Below are 24043 nucleotides of genomic sequence, written 5' to 3' on the forward strand. Positions count from 1 at the left end.
CTCTCACCCAGCATGTTGAGCCCATGCAAATGGGTGACGCGGTCTCGAATGGTATGTGCGCCCAACATTTCTCGCTCACCAGATACGTGGAGCCCTCGGACATAGGTGACGCGGCCCGCATTAGTGAGTCCCACAATTGTACTCCACGTGTCTTTGGTAGACCTGGCGTGGGGCCGCACATGTGGGTCCCACTCGCGACTCCCCTGCCTCGCCGACCTAGTTCGGGAACCAACGGATCAAATGACGACACCAGTGGTTCGTCTCCTCTCTCGGACGGTGGAGTGCGACGGCAGTGAGGCGGTGCGGACGAACGGGGGATGGTATCGAGAGAAGGAATAAGGGTTTCGACGAACGCGGAATAGCCCTTCGCCTCCTCTTTCCCCGCAGCTGGTGGCCGGAGGTCTCTCTACGCCATGTTCGAGGGCGTGGTGAGCCAAGTGCTCGCCGGCTACCTCGGCCGCTTCGTCAAGGGCATCCAGAAGGACCAGCTTAAGATCGGCATCTGGAACGGTAACCCTAGGCGCCACTTCTCCTACTTTATTTTTTATTTTTGGATCCTTGATCCCTTCCTAGAACCCTTGAGTCTTTGCTTCCCGGTGAGGAAGATTGTTTCTTGTTCGAGTAATTGTTTCTTTATCTGAAACACGTTTAATATCATCCGCTATTGCATGATGATGGGGTAATTGATCTAGTTGATCACCTAGTCGGCTTGTAGACCGACTTATAACGTTAAAACGTAGGGCCCTTGGCAACTAACTCGGTAGAGAAAACTAATGATAAGATTGTGTTATGTCAAATTGATGTCGCTGCAGAATTTCAGGAAGATTTGTGATTCGTGAAGTATAAACTGACATCTAACTGAGGGCGAGCCTTGACATCACAGTACCTAGCTGACCGGGTTTGAGTTGCTGAAACAGCTTCTCTGTTTATTGCTGTAAGGCTGACCCTCCGAAGACCCCTTATGTTTTTGCACTGGGTCTTGCTTCTCTAACAGGTATCCTGCTGTTTGGTGATTAAAACATATAGAAAGAAAAAATATTGCCCTCAAATTAAGAGGGTTGTTCAGTACTTAGACTTTCCAAAAAAAATCGTGACAGATATAGCTTTGAAAGTAACTGGATCGACTTAATCTTCAAGGATGGCAATGGAAGATAAATATGGCATTAGGTGAATGTCCCGTGTCGTGTAACTGAAGATGCATTATCATGTCCCGGTGTCCAAAACATCTGCTAATATATTCTCAATCAATCAGTAGATGGAAGAAACAAAGATTTTAGAATACATATTAACAGTAGTATTCTCTCACTCTTTGTTCTCATTGGTAGAAAGTGTTTCACTCATGAGTCTATCTTGGGCAGAAAGGTATCCTTACTGGTCTGAATTTTTAAACCTTGGTTTCGTCAAAATTTGAACCTTAACTTGGATTTTATGGTTGGTTGACTTGTGCCAGTTCTGATGGCATGGTACTTTGTCACATACTATGCCAGTTCTGATGGGATGGTGCATAAAGGCATGGCTCTATATCTTGCCTTAAAACACATTGTGGCATTTGCATAGATGCTTTGCAGGAATAGTAACATAATGCAGCATGATGTGACTCAAAATGCAGAATGTTAGATGTTAATCAAAGGCCAGATTTTGCTTTGCACTTGATACAATACTCCTTGCATCATCTTGCTGGCTTATTTTGATTTTGTGAAGCTTAGCTTGCACAAGGAACTCAGTTGTACATTGTTGGACAGAAAATAGCATGATGTGCATTATGGACTTTGAGACCTGTAGATTTTAGATGTGAATAATTTTTTTGTTGTTATCTTTAAACAAATTGTTAATCTCTTTTATTATAGATGAGACATGTAACAGTAAGTCAGTAACTTCTTTCATATACTGTTTGTGCCTGAATTTCTTAAGTCTCTGCTTAAGATAGCAGATTGGTTTTATGTTGCCCTTATTAATTCTGACTGTTTATTAATTTTTTCAGAAGAAATATTATTGGAGAATGTGGAGTTAATACTTGAAGCCTTTGACTATTTGCAGTTGCCGTTTGCATTGAAAGATGGTACTTGCCTCTAGCTCTTTCTTTTTTTCAGTCACTCAGGATCAGTGCTCTTGTTTTTTCTGTGCCATGCTTGGCCATGATTCTCGTTTTTGAAAACTGGTCTACTCAGATCCACTCACTTTGATATAAATGGTTCAGATTCTCATATGCTTGTCTTTTTTGTGCATTATGTATTTTCTTTCCAATGTAAACTTTCTATTCTCTTATGCTTGTCTTCTTTATCCATTATGCATTTTCTTTCCAATTATTGTATATGCATGAAGTCACATCTTTATTCAAACTTTAAAGCTCATAGATTTATACTGGATCACCAGATTGCATTCTATAATTCTATATCAGTGTTCCTACTTGCTACTTGATATCAAAGGCTTGTTTTAAATATTTTCTGTTGGTATGTCTCTACTAGCCACAATTTATCCAGCAATCAAGTTGCGGATATATCTGTCATGGTTCTGCTGGCCACACCCAATCTAGCTGGCATTTGATGTTGCCAAAAAAAGTTTGCTAATTATTCTGACAACAGTGCCTAACTTGATTAATAGGATTTCTAAAATTCTTTGTCCCTCTCACTTTGTCATTGAAGATTGTTTGAGGATCATGTGATCTATGAGCTTGTTAGATGCCATCAACTTTGGCCTGTCTGATATATGGGGTCAACAATTGAAATGCAGGACAGTTGTTTCACTCCCTGATGTGACAACAGTTTAACTGATGAATATGGCTTAACAACCTTTATGCAATTATCATCTATGTGGCTACTTCTGGGACACAAGTGGCCTGTTTTATCAAATTGTTTGCAATGAGTTCTATTATAGGATGTTTAAATATTTTTGTCTTCTACAATAACCCTAGAAAATACTGTTATTAACAAGACTCCATTGTCAAATATTCTTATAGCTTGTATTATTATTATTTTTTTGGTTTGTAACTTTTTTCTTGTGCTTTTCTCTCTTTTGGTTGATATCGCTGAAATTCAAAACCCCCAAAACTGGTTCTTGAACAGCTGAGCTTAGACTGATACTGAAGAGATGCTGAACCTTGCCTTTTTATTTGTTACACTTGACTTTGAGTTCTTATGTTGACTGTGTAGTATCAAGATCAATTTATTTTGTATTCATAGGCACTTTGGCACTTAAAATTTATTATACAGGGAGGGTTGGGAAACTGAGCATTAAAATTCCTTGGAAAAAGCTTGGGTGGGACCCTATCATAGTTGTCTTGGAGAACATATTCATATGTGCTTGCCAACGTGAAGATAATGAGGTATGCTTATATTTTTTATAATATAAATAAGTTTTTTTGTTAGCTTTTTCCTCACGTGTGTTTGCCTGGCATCTGATGCATCATTCAAAATTTCTATTAGTTTCGGCCTAAATAATGCCTATTGGTTGTTATGATAAACATGACAATTTTGTTCTTTTACAGTGGAGTTCTGATTTGGTGGAGAAAAGGGAATTGGCTGGGAAAATGGCAAAACTTAATGCCATAGAACTAGCAAAGCTGTCAAGGCGAGTCTCTGGTGAGTTATTGCGTTGCTATGGTTCATAGATATGATATTATTGTCTCTTGTTGCTAAATTGCTGTTCCACTCTTAGTCTGCATATATGTTGTTTAAGCACTTTAGGCTTTGACTCTTGCTGTGATCTCCAAGTCCATGCTGTTCTCATTATTGCATATGCCCTGTCAGTACTGCACCAGATAGGAAACTTGTATATGTGGTTGTTCTATGTGCAAGAGTATTTTTACAGTATAGAATTTTTTGCATGATCATATAAAGACCCAAGAAATGTTTTAGGTATATCTAGTGAATTTTTACCTTTATGGTCTTAATATATCACTTCTGAATTTAGATTACATTGGTGGACTTTCAGTGTGCTAGATTTTACTTGTCACAAAGTTGGCATGATTTCGATAATTGCATTTCTATGAAATTTTTTGGTAAGTTTTGGTCAGTGATTTAAAAAGCACTAGGCGCCAACGTTCCAAACGCCCGAAGCTCTAGGCGCTTGCCTGACTAAAGAGAGGCGCTTTGAAATATTAAAATAAATAAATATAATATAATTAATAAATATAATTATTTCAATAAAAATATGACATTAAATTAAAAATATATTGTTAACAATAGTTATAAGGGAAGAAAAGAATTGTTAATAGTAATAGAGGGGGATTAAAGGGCCACCGACAGTGGAAACCGATAGTACAAAGTGACAACAATAGTGGTGAGAAGGCAACAGTGAGAAGTTGGCAGTAGCAACGGTGGAGGATTAGTTTAAGACAATTGTGATAGCAGTGGCGGCGACGGAAGCTGTGTCCGCTGGTGGCGGAGGAACCCGTGGTCCTCTCCCTCGACAGTGGAAGGAACTGCACATGGAGCAGCGGTGGAAGGAAGCTATGGGCTCTTGCTAGGCCATTAGACCCGTCCGTCCGCAACAAAGGAAGGCTCGGTCCGCTTCGTCTGCAGCGGAGGCAGCGACAAAAAGCGTCGGCAGCGTAGGCGGAAGCAATGGTAGGGTTGGCTCGGGGCCACGCGGGCGTGAAGGTTGGCTTTTGAGGGTAAGAAATTGCATATACAGTTTAACCGAACCAGACTTAAAAGAGTCTTGTTTGGTTGCCTTATTTGAATTGGGCGCTCGCCCGAAGTGCCCGGCGCTTGGGTTCGGGTGAGCGCCCAAGCGGTGCGTCAGTGAAGCACGTCGCCTGGTCTACACATGAGGCGCTCGGGCCTTGCCTCGCCTCGCTTGAGTGCTTAGGCAAGTGCCCGAGCGCCTATTTAAATCATTGGTTATGGTAGACATGGATTGATCTGTTTTGTGCTGGTGTCCAATCAGTTATACTTTTCAATCCTTACACAACTTTGTCTACCTTTCTAGTAATAAAAGATCAATCTGACTATAGTTATGGCCACTCTAATAAGAAATCATCCCCTTCATTCTTCTCCCCACGACCAAAGCTCCTTTTCAATCCGCTGTGGTCACTGTACCTTTTTCCTATATGGCTATTCAAATCTCTTGTGGTTATGAGTTTTTCTTCTTGTTATGTCTAGGAATATGCTGACATGGCTTGATGATAATTTATGGCAAAAGCTTATACACATGATCCATGAGGAAAGCTTTTTGGTGCTGAGTGTTTTATCTAATTTTGCAGCAACACAGCGGAACCATCTGGCGTTTAGTTTATATCTCATAATGACACAGATATGCCACAGATTGTGGTAGTTAGGGGAGGCGAAATGGTTACAAGTGGTACGAGAAGAGATAGAGGGAGACTAAAAATACTTTAGTAGGAACTATAAATAATGATTTAAATACTCTAACATAGATATGACTGACTCTTTATAAATCTAAATGACGGTAAAAGATTCATATAGCTAATCCAAAAAAGTTGGGACTTTATAGCTAAGTTGTTGTTGTTGAATGACACTGATATGCATGGTTTTAAGCATGGTACAAGCATCATGTACAATGCTTGGATTATTACAATCATTGATTGTGACAGGGCTGAGCCAGGTTATACTGTTTTACATGACCCTTCATGTGCCAGAAAAATAGTGACCTTGATTGGCACTGTTCCAGTGTTTCTTGTACCACCACCTTTCCAAATGATTCATTGTACACATATACTGGCACTTGAGTTGGAATACACAGAGTGATTTGCATTTATTGAAATTTAGTTGATTAAAATAAACTTTTAATAACATGAGGTCTTTGAATTTTGTATTTGAATATGAATATGGTGTATCATTATATTCTTCTACTGAAATTTAGTTGACACAATTGTGGATGTGGTTCCTGTTGTCAACCATGAATTCTGTGCTTCAAACTACTTTCTTTTGTGCACAGATGTACACAGTCTCTATTGTTAAAGTTGTATATTTTCGTAAATATATTAATGAGTTAGTCCTGGTGGTATAACAACAATGGTTAACTTTTACAGTTTTATTATGTTAAGTTCTTGCTGGCAAATTGTCCTTTAATTGATTTGCTCTGCTCTTTTGATTTTTGCAAGTTAATCTTTCGATTTGAATTTTTTTCCTCCAGATGATCAGGCTGGTCAATCATTTATTTCATACATCTCTGCAAAGGTGAACATGTTAAACCAGCTGATTGTTTATACTTTTCGATATACTTCCATCATTCTTATTAATTAAATTTGTTAAAAAAATTCTAGTAATTGGATTTTTTGTAACATGCCTATGTTATTACAGATTCTTGACAACATCCAAGTTTCAATCAGGAATGTCCACATTGTCTACATTGATTCACATAGAGATCAGGTGCTAAATTTTATGTTTTTTATGCATGTTAGGTGCGTGTGACATTATTTTATGTTTTCCAATTCTCATGTTGTAGTCAAAATTAAATGAACCTTTATTTTAGTTCTTTGTTCTTTTAGTATGTCATCATATTGATTAGCTGTGAGCCTCTACTAACCTGGCAACTCATTTATCAGTAACTTTTGTGGATAGCTATTTTTTTCTCTAAAAATGCTAATTTTGCTTGCCATATCATTTCCTTTTAATGTTTGATGTGGCTTTACTGGGTAGCAAATAATTTCAAGCTAACTAATGCAATTTCACTTGGTTTCGTATGTACTGGCTGGTATTTATTGGTTCGGACGTGAACCAACACTTGGACTGTCCAATTTTGGATGGCCCACATGTGGTACATGGCTTACTGCATGTTTCTTTTTTATTATTGTTTTAATCTAAAAAGTAAAAACCCTAATACAGTACCCCTCCCCCTCTCTTGTGCGAGCCCTTCTCATTCTGTCCGTTCACATCTGCCCGTTTTCGTGTCATCAGTTGCATCACCCATTAGTGGTGCTCTCCTCCTCTCCCTCCTCCTTGTTTGTCTCTTCCTTCTCGTCCTTATTCCCTCCTCTTCTTCCATGTCGCCTCCTCTCCTCATCTTCTCTCATCCTTGTCCTCTTCTTCCTGCCCTTATGGCTTGATGTGTTAGTTAATGAGCATAAGCTACAATCTCTTTTGTTTTTTTTTAATTTCCACAAATGATAAGTAGTGAAAGTGGGATTTGATACCTATGTTGTGTAATAATCTGACATTACCAACTAAGATAGTTAGCACATTCTAATAATTTATAGGATGGGGTCTCAAATTCTCAATCTAAGGTAAGTCAGGTAGACCACCATTACACTAACATTCTTGGTATAGAAAATTCCCATGATATAGACCGTCTTTACTCCCATGATGATGGTTGAATTATGGATTTTCATACAACCATCAATCGTGTAAGAATGGTAATGAATTATATTGGTTGGTTACCGGTGGGTAATGGGCATGCAGCTCATTGTTACTTGCCCATTCACAATTTTAAGTGGCTGTAGTACGTGAAGGCGATCCTTGACATTCTGCATGTTGATGTGTTGACAAGATACCACACTTTACACTTAGTCGTGTTATCTATCCCTAGATTGACATGGCTTTGGTACATAAAGGTGACCCTTGAGATGTATCTCCTTTAAAATGCTTCACATACTATATTTTGTTGTCTTGAAGGACATTCCAAGGGATTCCTTTTTGCGATATTTGGAATTTTAGGTTACAATATAGTTATCATGCAAGGTATACAATACTGCCTGTACCGTGACATACAGGGCAGCTATACCGCTCCAACAGGTTCTCACTTCTCACTACATGGAGCATGGTACACGAGCTGGTATACATGGTGCAATATCAGGTGTACTGGCCGATGACCTTTCCTGAATGTGTGATTAACCAACTGGTTGTTAGGTAACTGCTGGAGGGCTTTTGGGAACCTATAAAAAGGCCTCCAAATCCCCAAAATCTGCCCTCTGCTTTTGCTCTCTCACTCCCTCTCCGTTCCACTACATTCTCTAAACTGGTACAAGCCATGTGCATACTTGCTGCAGGAGCTTCCTCCCACAAGGGTTGTCAATGATGATAAGGTGATAACTGCTTTCATATTATTGCATCAGTGACTCGTTGTTTAACTGTATCAGATGCTGAAGGAGCAATTTCGTGCATGGGTCCTGCAGTTGCACCATATTAATATATAGTTTTATCACAACCCGGTCAACTGGCCGTCGACTGACGCCATTCATTGCAATGAATTCAATCAGGGGGACTTGACCTGTGCTGGTCCTAGATGTATTGGTGTGGGCCTAAGTAGATATATCTTCGTTTTGCATCTCATTTATTGTTTTATAGTCTAAATTTAGTGTAAAGCTGTCTAATTTGATTGTATATAATTATAAAAGGTGAGGGAAAAAAATCCCTGAAATAGGGTTCTGTTTTGATTTCCAACCTTTTTAAAGGCATGTACCAAAATCCAATATGTATCGATGTACTGACTCGATACATGCTGGTATGGATCAGCATGTACCATTTTGTCAAGTGACTGGTATGATGCTGGTACAGAAGACATCAAACCTTGATCACCTCTTGTAAGACTGGAGGGGTGACCCTTAGTTTCATGATTAGTTTGCTCTTGTACAACCTGGGTGCTTGAGTATGAGCCATGTACAAGAGAAGCTTTAGCTAGCTATTTAGTGGCTTGATTTGTTCCTGATACATATGACAGTTGAGTTTCCAGAACAGGACAAAAAGCACAAGAAGTTAGTAGTGATCCATGGTCAAATTAATAACACAAGGTCCTGTATCTTAGTCCTGAACTGGCTAGTATGTACACAATCAAATGTGCATTGTCGGTACCCAACCCCACAAAAGGGCAATATCTATTGGCTGACATACCATAGGAGCATAAAAACTTACCAATGGTAGACTTTGGCACTTTAGTTTCCATGAGAAGTTCTAAACACGGAGACACCAATAATCTCCATGACGTGGTGCCATTTTTTTTATACTGTAGGAATTTTTCCTCCTAAAAAAATGATAGGAGCTCTTAGTAGTGGTCTTGGTATGAGTATTTGGTAGCTAATACAAGATATCGCCGGTATACTCTGGTGGTATCTGGCAAAAATTGGTATTCTGTGGTTCCAAAGCAATAATTTAAGAAACATTTTCATTCATTTGAGTTGTTTAAACCTAGAGAAATTTTGCTGCTTTCAGGTTGATAGCTTGCAGAGGAACATCCACACTTTAAATAAGATCGTAAGATACAATCCATGGATATTCTTTTTTTAGTATCCTGTTCCATCCTTTTCTTAAGTTCGATAATTTTCTAGCCATGATTTTGCAAATTGCTGAACCTGTTTGGTATATTGTTGCTAAAGAATATGTTTGTATACTTACAAGTGTTTTTGGCTTTTGGTATCTTTGATAAGTGTCATTTCTTGCCATATCTACCTTTTTTATCACTAGTTCTTTTGATCCTTATTAACATTGCAATTGTCTTTGTACTAATTTCAATTTTTATTGAATTTTTCCAGGAGACATTTATATTTGGTTTAAAACTTTCCAGTTTAACAATATTGACAGACACACGGAAGCAGAATTTGACTGGGTAATTTTCTAATTTAGTTGTCATCAATTGCTGAATTTTTTTTTCCAATAGTCTTGTTACTGATAATTTTGTTGGTTCTAGAGAAATTGTTACCTAAAAGCTGCTTTTTCTATTAGATATCATTTTCCACTTAACTGTAAGGACCACTTAATTTCAAGGATTGCCAAATGCACAAGAAACAGCTGCTGGCCATGGTAGGCGTGGTAAATGCCACAGGCTGTCACCCTTATCGACTGTTGTTTGACATATGTCCATGCATATTCCAGGCTTCATATATGGAGTCTATTGTTATACACCCGCATGCTGCCAGCATCTGTCTGCCACTCACACAGATCAGCAGAGCACAATCGTCAGTCACTAATTTATTCTGATTCTTGGATTGTTGTTGGTTTTATCTGTTATCACACTCTTTACATGGTTCATGTAATCTGAGCACTCATTCACTGGTGTGGCTTAGATAGAACTTTGTCAGTTCTTTTCTGACTTCTCTTTTTGTACTGTCATGGATGAAGGACATGCAACAGTATGTTCTTGTTTGTTTGAGGTTTCAGAGAGTTCTATTTCTCTATGTAACTCAGCCTTTCACATCGAAGAGTTCTATTTCTCTATGTACTATCAATTTTTTCTTGTTTGCTTTGTGGGCGAGTCTTAGTGCAACAGCAAGGTTGCTCCCTTATGACATGAGAGAGGAGTGTTTATCATGGAAATAATATCTAAAATTACTAAAGCTGCATACATTGACCCTTACCAAACCCCACTTTGGTGGAAACCTTGTGCATCGGTTATACCCCTTTTGTAACTCAACCGTTCACATCAACCACAAAGTTTTCTGTTGGATCAAATCAGCAAATATAATTTACTAAAAATAAGGGATAGGCTGACTTGGGCGTAGTCTAATTCTCTACAAAACTTGGTAACACTTGAGAAAATTATTAGAAAGGAACTTTTTTGTTAGTCATCATGTTGCTGTTGGCATTGTAAATGAAGGGAATGGAGAGGGATGTTTTCATTTGAAGGAAGGGTAGGAGTTCTCTCTCAATATTTTTTGACTCCACACTTGTCCCTTTGTGGATTAGTCCACTGGTCAATATGGGGTGTGCGCTTTCCCCTTATTTGGGTATCAACTTGTCATGGCCCTTTTCTTAGTCTTGAGATGTGATGGGGAAGAGGATCCTAGTACATGGTAGCTGCTTCTATGTACCATCACCCTGCTTGACACGTTTGGTCTCTTTGTGTTGCACCTGTGGTACTTGGTTCAGCTCACTGGTCTTGCGGGTCAAATAGTGAGTATTGGAGGACACGTTCTGTAGACAAATACCATGGTATGTCTTGGGGGTATTTTATTCTATTAAGTTGTAAGTTGTATGACAGATTAGGGTTTGGAGCATATAATATATATCTAATGATTGTGAGCCTTGGCCATTGGATTGTGACTACAATTTTTTATAAGTAGCAATATAGTATCTTTCCTTGTCATCTCTATCTTTCTTTGGAAGCCTTTCTTTTTCTCAAAGTGGAGTAACCTTGTTTGGTGCTTACTGTTTGATGTTTGATATTAGAGTTGGTACAACATCAGCAATCTGCAATTATGTCGGTCCATTCCTCCAATGGTTCTTGTGCCATGAGTGAATATCCGAAGTTAGAGATGTACATAACATGATGACAAAGATACAAGATGGAATGGTGAAGATGCATTTTGGCTATAAAATGTAACTCTCAATTTGCAAAACTGGGAGAAAGAGGCATTTTCTGATTCTTTGGCTACAAAATGTAACTCTGAATTGGCTCCAGCTTTTGTGGAGTCTTATGAAGTATCAATAACATTGTTATCAATATAACCCCTAAAATTCTATTGCTATCTGTTAAGTCAGTTTTTGTTTGTCCGAAGTGCAAGTCGATTGGGATCCAACCTGGCCCTTCTCCCAGTCAGTATCAAGTCAAACTTCCTCAGTTGAGTCTGAATCTTGTAAAACTGTGTTGAGACACTCATGTCAATGCCCCTTCAATGTTTAAGTCAGTAGGCAAGTTAGACAAGTCAGATTGATTATTGACACTCTTGCGTAACATACCTGTCGAGCCCCTTTTATAGTGTGCGCTCCAGGCCATTACCTATAGATGATGCACCGTTCTTGCAGGAGTGGAATGCCGATCACGAGCATAACTGTCTCTGATCCCCACTGAGTCCGGAATCGAGTCACTTCTGGACATGTGTGGCTCGGAAGGGTGCTGATCTCGGGTGTAACTGCCTCTAATCTGTACTGTACGGAATTGATTAACTTCCGTACACGTGGTGTGGATTGGGCAGTGAGGATGGCCAACTGTCCCAAGGCATGGAAGTGCGGTTGTAGGTGGGCACGCCATGTGGAAGCCATTCGTCATTGGTTTGTTGCCTCCTACGAAGCATGGGTCTGGCCACGTGGCTTCGTCGTGTCGCCCACGTGAAGCTGAGGTGTCGACCTCGAGAGGTTGGTGTGTCGGCACGTTGTTCCACTGCATTGTCCACATGGAGTTGAGGTGTCGGCCCCGAGGGTTTGGCGTGTTGGACTCGTGGCTTCGTCGTGTCACCCACGTGGAGCTGAGATGTCAACCTTGAGAGGTTGGTGTGTCGGCACGTTGCTCCATTGCATCGTCCATGTGGAGTTGAGGTGTCAGCCTCAAGAGTTTGGCATGTCGGCCATGTGGCTCCACTATGTCGTCCACGTGGAGTTGAGGTGTTGGCCTCGAGGGGTTGGCGTGTCAGCCACATGGTTTCGTTGTGTCGCCCACGTGGAGCTGAGGTGTCAGCATCGAGGTGTCAACGTGTCGGCCATATGGCTCCACCGCATCGCCCACATGGAGCTTAGGTGTCAATCATGTCATTTTACCCATAACACTCTCTTACCTATAAGGAGAATTTGATGATAGTCTTTTTTCAACCCAAAATGTAAGATGCTATGGACATGTTAGAGGGAGAACTATAAGTGCTACATGAGGTGAGACAATTAGTATTGGTGGTTCAAGCAGAGTTAGAGGAAGACTTAAGATGACTTTATTAGAAATTTCAAATAAAAAATACTTGTTAGTAACTTGATTTAACTAACTCTTGCTTTAAGAATTTAGTGCAACAGAATAGAGGAGAGTGCAAAAGAATGGAATGTGAGTGCAAAGCTAATGCTTCTCCGAGTGTTGGGTTTGGCTGCATCAATTCTATAATGTGAGCACGTCTATATTGCTTTGCAGTTTGTACGGTATTCAATGACGGAAAAAGATCAATATAGCAAACTTTAAATAGTTAGGACATTACAACTTCTTGTTTGGGTGTTGCATTTTCTTGGTATATATCATGATCTATAGCTGGATATATACTTCCAACTCAAGGAATCAGTATGGTAGGACCAGTGTTTGCTGGTTTAATCGCTGACTGGAACACTGACTGGCTAAATTTCGGGTGGTTCATGTGCAATTTGCAGTAAGCCTTGTACCTTTTTATTTTTTAATTTTAAAAATAATAAATTAAAACTCTCAGCTTTTAATTGCTAGTGCGCTTTCCATTGCGCGTGCATCCGTGTCTGCCATCACCCACATCCTTCACTGCTTGTGTACATGGCTGCCCGTGTCCATCACTGCAAGACCTAGCGATCATACTTTCTTTTCCTTCTCCTCATCCTCCTCCATCGCCTCCTTTCCTCCATCTCCGTTGTTGCCATATCACTTCCTCCTTTGCATCTCCGCTGCCTTCTTTCCTTCTCTCCTGCATTGCAGCCTCTCCTCCTCCTCTCCTCCCCTCCTTACCTCCTCCACCGCCTTCTCTTCTAGATTTCCAATAACCTTTATTTTTTTCAGTCTAATTTAGGCTGAATTTTCATTTTTTTCAGAAACAGATAGATACATATCAGTGTACCAAATGTTGTGGAATAGCACAATATCAAGAAAATTCCTTTCTTATTGCTGTGTCCAAGCCATAGCATATCCTTTTTTAGTTTTTTAAAGATTTGACAGATTTATCAGCTGGTCTAAAACTGTGCATGATGGCAGTTTCAGTAACATATCAGATTGGGTACAGTTATAAGATTCTGAGCAGTACTCTGCCTAGTTATGCTTTGTATAATTTAATAAAAAAAACATGGTATACCAAGTGGTACTAACATGTATATTCTCCTAAATTGGTGATTGGTCAGATCATTAATATATGCTCTGGTCTGACTAGTATTGAAAACCATGTATCTATATCTTGTTTTATTTCATCCATTCCTTTTTATCTTGTACGACTCCAAAAGCCCAGTTGCAAACACTACTCTTATTTTGTAATTGTGCTTAATGAACTTTGATATGTGTTTCAATGGTGTTCGTCTCGTGTTTCTTGATGTTTCAGGTTGAACTTCTCAGTAAATACTAGAATTTCTTTTTCTTTTATGAAATCAGTTTTGTCATTGACTTTCTTTTATTGCTCACCTTCACTTCATTGTGATTTTGATTCAGATCCTCGATGGGGAAATATAGAGGTGGTCAAGTGAGGAAGATTGTTGAAATATCAACAGTTGGTCTTTATTGTAACTTGGTTGAAGAAAATCAAAGTTTGTTTTGTCTTGATGATAGTACCAATGTACAGTTGCTTTCTAATTCAAAGTTAGAGGACGAGAAATATGAATATATAGTAGACCCATTTGACTTCATGGTTTGTCTGCTGGTATGTGATCCTGATTTATCCTTTTATCTGCCTTAATATTTATATGCATGTAAAGTTACATGCATAACCGTTATGTTTCTTATAAACTTCATCCTGTATCTTATCCATCTGCAATACATAATTGTCATATGTCTTTTTTTGCTGTTATTTTAGGGTACTTTATGTTGACTGCAATGTTCATATCTGTGTAGGTAAACAAATCTGGAAAGCTTGATGGTGCACCTCAATATGACATCAATGTGGAGATAGCTACCTTGGTTTGTTCCTATGCAATACAAAGGCAAACTAACATGATTAGTTTTTATTTTGAATAGTTATGTTGGCTCCATGTGGATTGACATAGTAACTTTAATTTTCTTATTGTTTCTACAATAGGATCTCTCTTTTAATGAGATTCAGTTGCAACAAGTCATGAGTCTCTGGGATTATTTTTCCATCTGCACTCTCAGACGGAAGTAAGTCCAATTTGCATGGACACTTACTAGACTTCTCATAATATTTGTTGATAATGAGACATTCATAGTCCCGCAAAACTCATGTAGTTTGTGAACTTTTTAACTTACTGCATTAAATGTATATTATGTAAAAATGACAGCTTTGACTTGTCAATCGTCAATTACTTGCAACTAACAATTATAATGTTTATGGGTCAACCCCTTTTCGCCACTTATTAGATTTTCTTGAATGAGCTTGCTATACACTAAAGGAAACAGATGCTAAAACTTGATATACATCTTTTATACCTAAGTACCAATCTTTTCTTTTATTTGCATTTTGCTTCATCTGATCCTATCTGGTTAGTGTTATTTTTTTTCTCTATCCCATCAATAACCATTGTACTTTCGAACATGATAACTACCTTGTTATTTTTAGAAACTTCTAGTTGGTAGCATTTGGGAGGTTCTTCTCTTCCTCTTAGGTGAAATGTGCAGTAGAGGTGATACACTATATCAGTTTGGTTGGATCACTTTATATTAATAATGCTTTTGCTGCTGAACCTGAGAAATTCTGTTCATTTTGCTTACATATTCCTGGTTATAGAGAAGCATCTCATACTGTTATATGTTTTTGTTTGTACCCTGTCCATGTTTGTGTCTGCGAATCTGTAACTTCACAGTCTTCTTAGTTTGTTGTGGAAGATCACTAGTTATTTTTTTAAGGCCATGTCAGTGGATGTGTCATCATGTTTTGTATGAACCTTGGACTTACGTGTCCTTCATCTTGTGTGCTTATTCAGATTTCTTTTGTCATAGTAGTATAGTACTAAAGTTGCACATTTAGTGGCTGAAAATTGGAAATTCAGCTTAGCTAATCAACCATGCCCTACTGTTTGACATCTGCATATTTCCATCTAAATATATCTGTATTATGGCCCTGATATCCTATTCTCTTAATTTGTAGCTAAATAACCTGTTACACCACCCTATTTATTGGCACCTAGTTAACATTGACTATACTTAACCTTCTCTCCATGTTACTAATACATCAACATCTGTGCTCTTTTGTTTTCTGACTTCCTCTGTAGCACCAGTTTGAAGATTTCTAGCCCTTGCTCTCTGACATTCGGTTTGTCAAACTAGTTAATGTTGCATTAAATACATTTATTAAGACTTAAGAGTCTGCAAAATCTCTTCTTCACATAAATTTTGTAGTGAGAAGAAACTTGTGCTTTTTTAGGAATTAGGATATCACTTTTCCAGTATAATGACACCTTTTTTTCTAACATTATGATTGGCGACCTACAGAATCATGCTTTTCCTGGTTATTTCATCACTGTTTATGGTCTTTGATAACTCTGCAAATAATTGTTTGCCAAAGTTCTGGCACGCAATCATGCATGTGAAAATATTTAAATTTGTTAAAATGATGTAACAAAAAATAATTGTATCAAGGCTTTTATTTCCATTGAATGCTCTGTGTCGCTAATGTGCTGTCGAGGGTCTGGACAGCATTTCGTGTCAGTGCAATACTATCTCTATGTCCTGTTTAGTGTGGTTGGCATCGGCTATTCATGAAATGTTTTGTTTTGTTTCATCTTATACTTGTGTCAGCTTTTAAATGTTTTTTCCAGATATGGGCGGTATCGTCCCCCTCAAAGCTTTTTATCTAGGAAAGTTGAAGGATGGCAAAGAATGCTATGGCATTATGCACAGAAATCTGTTCTAGCAGATGTGCGTCAAAAGTTAAGAAAGACTTCTTTGAGCAATCTTGGAAAACGAATGTGAGTTTTCCCTCTTTATTTTTTACATGTTATTACAACAAAAAAACCTTGTTTTCCTTTGACATCTGTAATTTAACTCTGCATTGAGCTATTTTTTCTAAACAGCCAGCTTTTGCCAGCATATGGGATTTAAGAGATGTATTTACATAGCTAAATTTTATGATCTTCACCTCTTTAGCTAATTCCAAAATGTCTGTTACAATTGCTTTCAAATGCCATGGAACCTTAGAAGGTCCATCAAAAAATTGGATGATTTCCAGCCCATCAAACAATTAGATGATTTCCAGCCCATCTAATTTGAGCCAGATGAATTTTATCCCATCCAGCTTACCCTTTTCAAGTCTCAAATATAACTCTGCATTTGACATGTTTGGCATTGTGCAGATTCCTATGCGAGCATCTTGCTGCCACTACACGGCCTTGAGATTATAAGTTAGTTTAAAAGGATACACCACACTATAGAAAAATTGAGTGTAGAACTTTCTTCAAGATTGCTAAATGCCTTCTTATTCCCTCAAATTTTTAGGACCGGTGGAGTGATCATTAGCAGTAGCTACTGCTTTACTTAACAAGGAAAATGGTTTGTGCTGGTGGTTGTGAACTTGTGATAGTGACTGTCGTTTCTATTGGTCCACAGGAACCACATAGAATTACCTATGATACTTCTTATTGACCAGGCTTTCTGTTTCTTTAAGTCTTGGTCTTCTTGAAGCCAAGTCCTTTGAAACCAATCATTAAAGAGCATTGAAAGAAAATTTCAACCTGCTTTTGACAAGTTCTCCTAACTCAAATGCAAAATAAGTATTGAAAAAGGAAGTGTCCGGGCGAATGAGAATATAACTTGCGGACTGGACAGGGATCTAATTGAGTCTGAAAAGTTCTAGCCCTTAGATCCAAAGTTGGAAGTATGTTTCGCGGCAACTTCTACAAAAGAAATTGACTTTTGGAGGGGTACTTTGACTACATATCATCCTCCAACCAGGCCAACCATTTCCTTGTTATGCTCACTTTTCATCACAAAATGGTATCCGGATCTATCAGAGGTAGAACCTTTAGGAGTAAGGCCCCAAATTCAATTACTCTCATAGAGGATGTTAGACAGACGGATTCTAATTATATTCTGAACAATTAGTGGGTGAAAACAATTATACAACTGTAGCTTATGTACATATCTCATAGATTTATAACGAGTAGCAACACATCAACTTGAAATGTTTTCATTATGAATATAATAGTACACTTCATTGATGAGTTCATTCATATATTTATAGTGTGAGAAGAGTTTGAACGAGATAAATAAGAGAAGCTTGTGTAGAGTTTGTAGACAACAATCTAGTGCTCCTTACATTATGTAGAAGAATACTATCTCAGAAGTTGAAAATCCACCTTTTTTATTACTAGCAATTTATTATTCACTAAAAAAGCCTTTCAGAAAACATTCATGAAGAACAGCAACATTATAAACAATCTGTCTTGTTGATTTTGACTTCTTTTTGCTTCTTGCTTTAATTTGCTATATATCTTTTGGATTTCAGAGAAATGCTTTTTAGTTGGAGTCTTTGACTCTTGACTCTTAAGTGCCAAGTGCAGTGCTGCTTTGACTTTTGTGATCCATAATTTTATTTAGATAATCCAGTATAATAAATTAATTACTTGGAATTCTATTATGGTGTGTGAAAATTAGCTAAATGACTAATATTGATAGATTCAAGATCTTCTGATGCTCTAATTTAAATTTATACTGTAGAAGGCTGTGCTGCTGAGTATTTTTAATCTAAGATTAATATGCTAATAGGTTGTGTATTGGCATTTGGACTTGAGATAATATTTTGAGTGAACCAACTGTTTAAATTTATTTGCTGAAGATGCTACCATGCAATTATGCCTCTTCTTCTTCTCTAATATTTCTTAAGTGATCACCCTCCACTATCTTGTCTTCTTTAGAATCACATTTTGATCTTTAGGTATAAACTGTGTCTAAAAGTTCGTGGAATTATGCGGTAGAGGACCAATCACCAGCCTTACAAACCTGGTTAAATTCATTGATGTTTAACTAATGCTTTCTTTTGGTTGATAGGTTCTTTTCTTTGTTGATGATTAAATATATGATTTTGGTTGAATAAATGAACCTTTATATGCATTTATCTTATTGCAGAATCTGCTGCCAGAAGTATGTCAAGTTGTACAAAAGGAAGTTGGAATTACTACAGCAAGATCAGGTATAGTTGTAACTTCTTATTGCTCATGTTTCTTACTTTCTTAAATGTTGGTCCATCCAGGACTCTTGTAATTGGTACTGGATTACTTTTTCATGTATGATGCAGTTCTAATAGGTAGTATCTGACAAAATTTACTGTGGCTTTATCCTTGATGTCTTCACAGATAGAGGATTTATAACTAGATAGATGGTCTTTAGCAAATGCCTGCATTTCTTCCTTCAAAGTTTGTTTTGCTTATGAATACCAATTCTAGTGGCTGATTTCTTGCCCAAGGGAGCCTTATGTAAAGCAATGAGACCATTCTTCTTGGCACTCTTTCTTTGCGCCTTTGTTCCAATGATAAGGGAGGTTACACTAATTTGCTTGAATACATGGATCATACTATTCTATTTTCATTTTTCAATGAAGAGGACATCACTTACCCAAATTTTATCCTTATATGATTTAAGTCTCTACTGGTTACTTTATTAACATTCATTAAAGAGAATATCCAGGGTATTTCAATACTTGAACATGCTATTCTCTTTTATGCTGCTAAATTGCTAATGAAGGTAATAGACACTAAACCTAATCTCAGCCTTATCTGATTTGGTGTGCTTTGTATAATTTCTCTATAGATAAGCAAATATCCATGGGTCACAATATTTGTTCCATTTGGCCAACTCATCGATTGACATGCCCCACTTTGACATATTATTGAAATGACTGATTCTTTGCCTTTTAACTCCATTGAAAAATTGGATTAATTACCACTTATTAAGAAGTTTGATTGCAGACTCCTAGTTGAAATGCTCTTTCTTCTCCTCTAGGGGAATACTAGTAAACCTCTGGTGTTCTTTTTGTGTTGGTGGATTACCAACAGTATTGGTGTTTTTCATAATATTTTGTTTTGGAGAGGTAATAGAAAATCTTTCAGGGTTGTTTATGTCAATTGGAGCTTGGTTTGGGTAAACTAAGGATCAGGAAAGCTTAGATGTATCATGTTGATGTATCTTAATCTTGCTTTATTGGAACGTGGTGTCAAAAATCTTCCATTTGACAATAGACTTTTGAATACTTTTTTCCATGTGGATCATTCCTCTACGGGGCTCTGCACAGTGTGCAATGAAGTGAACAACTAATCTCACTTGGAGAAGTCCTTGGATTAGATCAATGCTTAACTTTCCCAATCTTCTTCTATGCTTGGCTACAGTGATCTCATATGCTTTCATCAGGACCAAGCCCTGAGGAGAGGCTCCTCTGATGGTCCATGTTGGAACATTATGAGAAGTAATACTGATTCATCCAAACTCATGGAATTTGCTAATCTCTTGCTTCTTTTAGTTTCATCCATGGTTGTGATTCTAGAGATGGTTTTCTCTGAAAGTTGAAATCTAATGAGTTCTAGTCTACAGATCTCTTAAACATGGTAGCATAAGGTGCTTATTTTTTCCTTTAGTAAACTCCTGCTCTTTCCCATATTTTGAGCTTGATATGGTTTGTCCTCAGAGTAGATTCTGTAAGAAGGAAGTTGTTGTTGCTAGTGAATTGCTTTAAAACTGTCTTTTGCTTCATCAATTTCAAGACCATTGACCATTTTATTAAGTGCCATTTTGCTGTGTGTTGGAATCACTTCTTGTCAGACTAAACAACTGAAACCTTCCAAACCATGTTAATGAGGCTTGTTTCTGACATTCCTACAAATTTTAGATGTGGATAATCCTTTTCTGTCCCACATGTTGTAATATTTTTGGTAACAAACACTACAATATTCAGTTATGATGGTCCTCCTTTTTGTCTCTGCTCTCTTCCATAAATTTCTCTTTTCCAAGATTATGGACATATTATTGGGTTTCAATCAAGTCTGAGTTCTTCAGTCGTCATTCATCTCATAATGAGTCTCTTTCCTGATTGAAGCCTTGTAATTGGCTATAGCTTTTTTTCCCATCTGTAGCATTTATTTATTCACTTTATTTTTTTATATCTCCAAGAATATATATATATATATATATATATATATATATGTCTTGTTTTTATATTTTAATGAAGTGTATATTCTTTTCACTGAAGAAAAGGAATGAAAAATGATGCTGAAAATAAGAATTAAGTCTAGTTTTCTGATGCAATTGTCTTAATAGAGGAATTGACTTCTACTTTTGTCAGTTTTGAGTTCTGGCTACTTTATGTCATTAGCTACTTTCTAGGAATTCATGTCATTATGTTTGTTTTTGGAGGGGAAGTGTTTTTTCCTTTGTTTTATGCCTTATTACTCTAGTTACTGGGAAGTCTTAATGTAACAAGTTAAAATTGAACAACTTGAGCCCATATCTATCTTCTCCTGCATCATTTATATTCTATTCTTTATTTCATTTTAGAAAACCATTATGTTATAGTGTATAGCACCATAGATCTTGAACTCCCAAGTTCATTTCAAATTAACATGTCTTTTTAACTATGTGTTGCACTTGTGATCTTACTACCCTTAATCTTAAGGGTTAGAGTATTATGCTTAAATTATTTGCTGAAATTTAGTGTTATTGGAAATTGAATACTCATATTTTCATCCATTATATCTTTGAATTTCTATCTGTCATCCAACAATTTGGCAATTTTAGCCATTATATTTTTCTGATATATGCAATTGCTTATGTCCAAGTGGCCTCTTGTCAGCTTGTCAGCAAAGATATTCTGCAAGAGCTGGAGGAGATGGACAAAGAATGTGATATTGATGATATTTTGAGCTACAGGTCTTTGGCTGAGCAACAATTGCAGGTGTTGTTTCTGACTACATTTGTGTTCACTAACGGTGGAAGAACATCTTATTTACTGTTATATTCTCCATCATTTTTATCTGACGTCAGTTCTTGATTTCTGTTTACAGTAGGATTAACAGATTACCAAAAAATGATTTTCTATAGGTGCCTTGTTGTTGTCTGTCAATGATGACTCTAATTTGTTTCTTTAAGATAAATGTATAACTCTGATTTCTTGCCTTAGGAAAAGAATAGAAATATATTTTGACCTGAACCTCCCTTTTATTTGCCATTTGGCGAACAGTATCTACTGCTATTGCTGAACTTATGGTTTATCATTGTTAAATAGCACCATATATTTTTAATGTATAGTGATCGACATTCCTAATCTTGTCTATTGAGAACAGAAAGAAACTCTAACATCAAATTTGCCACTCTGCCATCATCTGATGTGTTTACACTGTAGGCATAATTAAACATCTTGCTCAGTTACCTGATTTATCTGATATAGGTTCATATTGGCCAGTATAATTTATATCACTCATGATTTAGTTTCTTGACTTTGTTCTTCAGGCTGTAATATTGATGATAATATTTTATGTTCACATTCATAATGCAGAATTGCTGTTCATTTCTGTTTCATCTATTCCCTGTTTTCCTTAGATATCCTGGGTTAACTTTTTTTCCTCTTATCTATTAACACTTGTCATCTTTACTTCTGCCATAGCAGCAACTATGTACATTGATCTATTCAAATTTCATTCCTCTCCCCTTTTAGTAAGTGCTGGATGATCCAGTGCATCTGTTGATATCAGAACAGCCTGATCATTTGTGTTTTCTCCAATTTCAAGATGGTTAACAATAAGAAGATAAATAAAAAAATTTCTCTGACATGAAGAAATTGTGGGAAGATCTAAGATATTGTTGCAGGCTTGAAGACTAGATCATTGATTTGATGGTTTTAAGGCTTCAGATAAACTAAATTATTGTTAACAATAATGGAAGCAGTGGTGGGACTTGTCAGGGAGGAAAAAGGGAAAACAAAAAAGAATGACAAAGAGAGACCAGATTAAAAAAAAAGAAAAAAGAAAAAAGAAAAAAAGAAAAACACTTACCTGGGTTGTGGGTGGTGCAAACGATGCTGTATTTTCAATGAAGGTGAATCCAATATTATAGGGTTAGATTATGATGTAAAGGACCTCATAAGTTCTGCATTATTGTTTTGCGTTCGCTTGGAAGTTCTATTTTTTATTTGTGGATGAAGTGGAAAGAATGAATACAAGCGGTGTTTGTATTTATAGAAGGATAAGGAAATATTAGTCTTGACAATTAATCCATTGTGAGATATTTTGCTGCCAAAATAATTGTGTCACAAAAGTCATCATCTATGATGACTGAAGGTTCTGTAATTTAAATCTATTGACTTACCATGATAACTTCCCCTGAATCACAAATTCAGGGCAGTCATCTTCGTTGACTTGGAAGTTCCAAATACTTTTAACTGTTGGATCACAAATTATTTTGATATTGAAGATGTCTTGTATTTTTATGAAGAAATGGTGACAATAATCTTTTCACCACAAAAATTTCATCACATTGCTCATGGCGTTAAGTTCTGAATTGATTTTCTATTTATGTTCTATCATAATAATTATATTTGTAGATTTCTTTGATAACTGTCTAGGGCTAATTTTTTAATATAAGATTCTGTTTCAGGAGTTGTTGATAAATTCAGAGGTTCCCGTTAGTGTTAAGTCTGCTCAAGAAGAGAACCAAAATGGAGAGCAGACTTCAACCAGAGCACCTAGTTGGTTAAATTGGTTATCTCTTGGCATGCTTGGAGCTGGTGGAACGTCAGACACTGGTTCATTTGCGGGCGTTGTTTCTGATGACATTATTAAGGTTGTATTGATTTTGTCACCAGTGTGATCCCTTTCTTTCAGTTTTCATCTATTTCTTTTGTGCAGGATATCTATGAAGCAACTGAGTTTCACCCAACATCTTCTTTGTCTGGCGATTCTTCAATTAGGAGCGGATCTTGCTCATCTTCAGTTAGATTCAATATTAGTCAAATTATCACCTCAATCAGAACCAAGTAATAGGTCCTTCTATCTTATTTTGCATGTTCTATCAATTTTCTAGCACATTTTCTAATTTGTGATAAGCAAAGTGAGTCTTTTAACATTTGATTTCATATAGAAAATTGGAATATGATGTACAGTCAAGGTTTGCGATTTTGAATCGTACCACCTGTACCGTGTGGTATGTGCCGGTCCGCCCGTGAACCGGTACGTGGACTGCTTGCTATTGGGTGGTCCGCTCTTTATAGCCTCGTATCGGACGATACGAGGTTGTTTCAGTCAGTAATAATCAAAATTTCGATAGTTTCCGCCTGCTACTGGGCGGTACCAGCTTGGCTACGACGAGACTAAGGGAGAAGCGTCGAAGAAGGAGAGGGCGTTCGAAGAAGAGGTAGAATCGGGAGAACCTCGGTGAGAACTTGTTTCTATGCCCTTCTTCGATCCCTATCCGGTGTCGCCCTCCTTCGACGATCCCGATCCAGGAGGTAACGGCGAGGAAAGTCGTAAAGAGGAGGATCTGGAGGTGCGGGGATTAGGGAGGCTGCGGCTAGAGCAGCGAAAGAGGCTGTCTCCTTCATCGCCTCGTCTGCGACTCTGTGGCCTTCTTCTTCGCCGCGTTCATC

General features: G+C 37.5%; 1 protein-coding gene across 10 annotated transcripts in view; it reads left to right on the forward strand.

The window, feature by feature from the left end:
• The first annotated feature begins 265 nt into the window (after positions 1-265).
• LOC103995576 (uncharacterized) overlaps positions 266-24043 on the forward strand; it is a 60573-nt gene continuing 36795 nt past the window's right edge. For 8 of the 10 annotated variants that reach the window (XM_065123201.1, XM_065123203.1, XM_009416188.3 and 5 more), the window contains exons 1-15: positions 266-510; positions 1982-2059; positions 3210-3322; positions 3485-3578; positions 6097-6140; positions 6264-6332; positions 9428-9501; positions 13960-14167; positions 14359-14424; positions 14543-14622; positions 16239-16388; positions 18544-18607; positions 21257-21358; positions 23056-23241; positions 23307-23434. In XM_065123201.1, coding sequence (XP_064979273.1) covers positions 414-510; positions 1982-2059; positions 3210-3322; positions 3485-3578; positions 6097-6140; positions 6264-6332; positions 9428-9501; positions 13960-14167; positions 14359-14424; positions 14543-14622; positions 16239-16388; positions 18544-18607; positions 21257-21358; positions 23056-23241; positions 23307-23434 — 1553 coding nt within the window. In that variant the 5' untranslated portion in view covers positions 266-413. Of the gene's footprint in view, positions 511-1981; positions 2060-3209; positions 3323-3484; positions 3579-6096; positions 6141-6263; positions 6333-9427; positions 9502-13959; positions 14168-14358; positions 14448-14542; positions 14623-16238; positions 16389-18543; positions 18608-21256; positions 21359-23055; positions 23242-23306; positions 23435-24043 lie in introns of those variants that run through there. The other 2 variants (XM_065123206.1, XM_065123207.1) reach the window with 2 other exon arrangements.

This window comes from Musa acuminata, chromosome BXJ2-8 (genome assembly GCF_036884655.1).
Source record: "Musa acuminata AAA Group cultivar baxijiao chromosome BXJ2-8, Cavendish_Baxijiao_AAA, whole genome shotgun sequence".
NCBI lineage: Eukaryota > Viridiplantae > Streptophyta > Magnoliopsida > Zingiberales > Musaceae > Musa > Musa acuminata.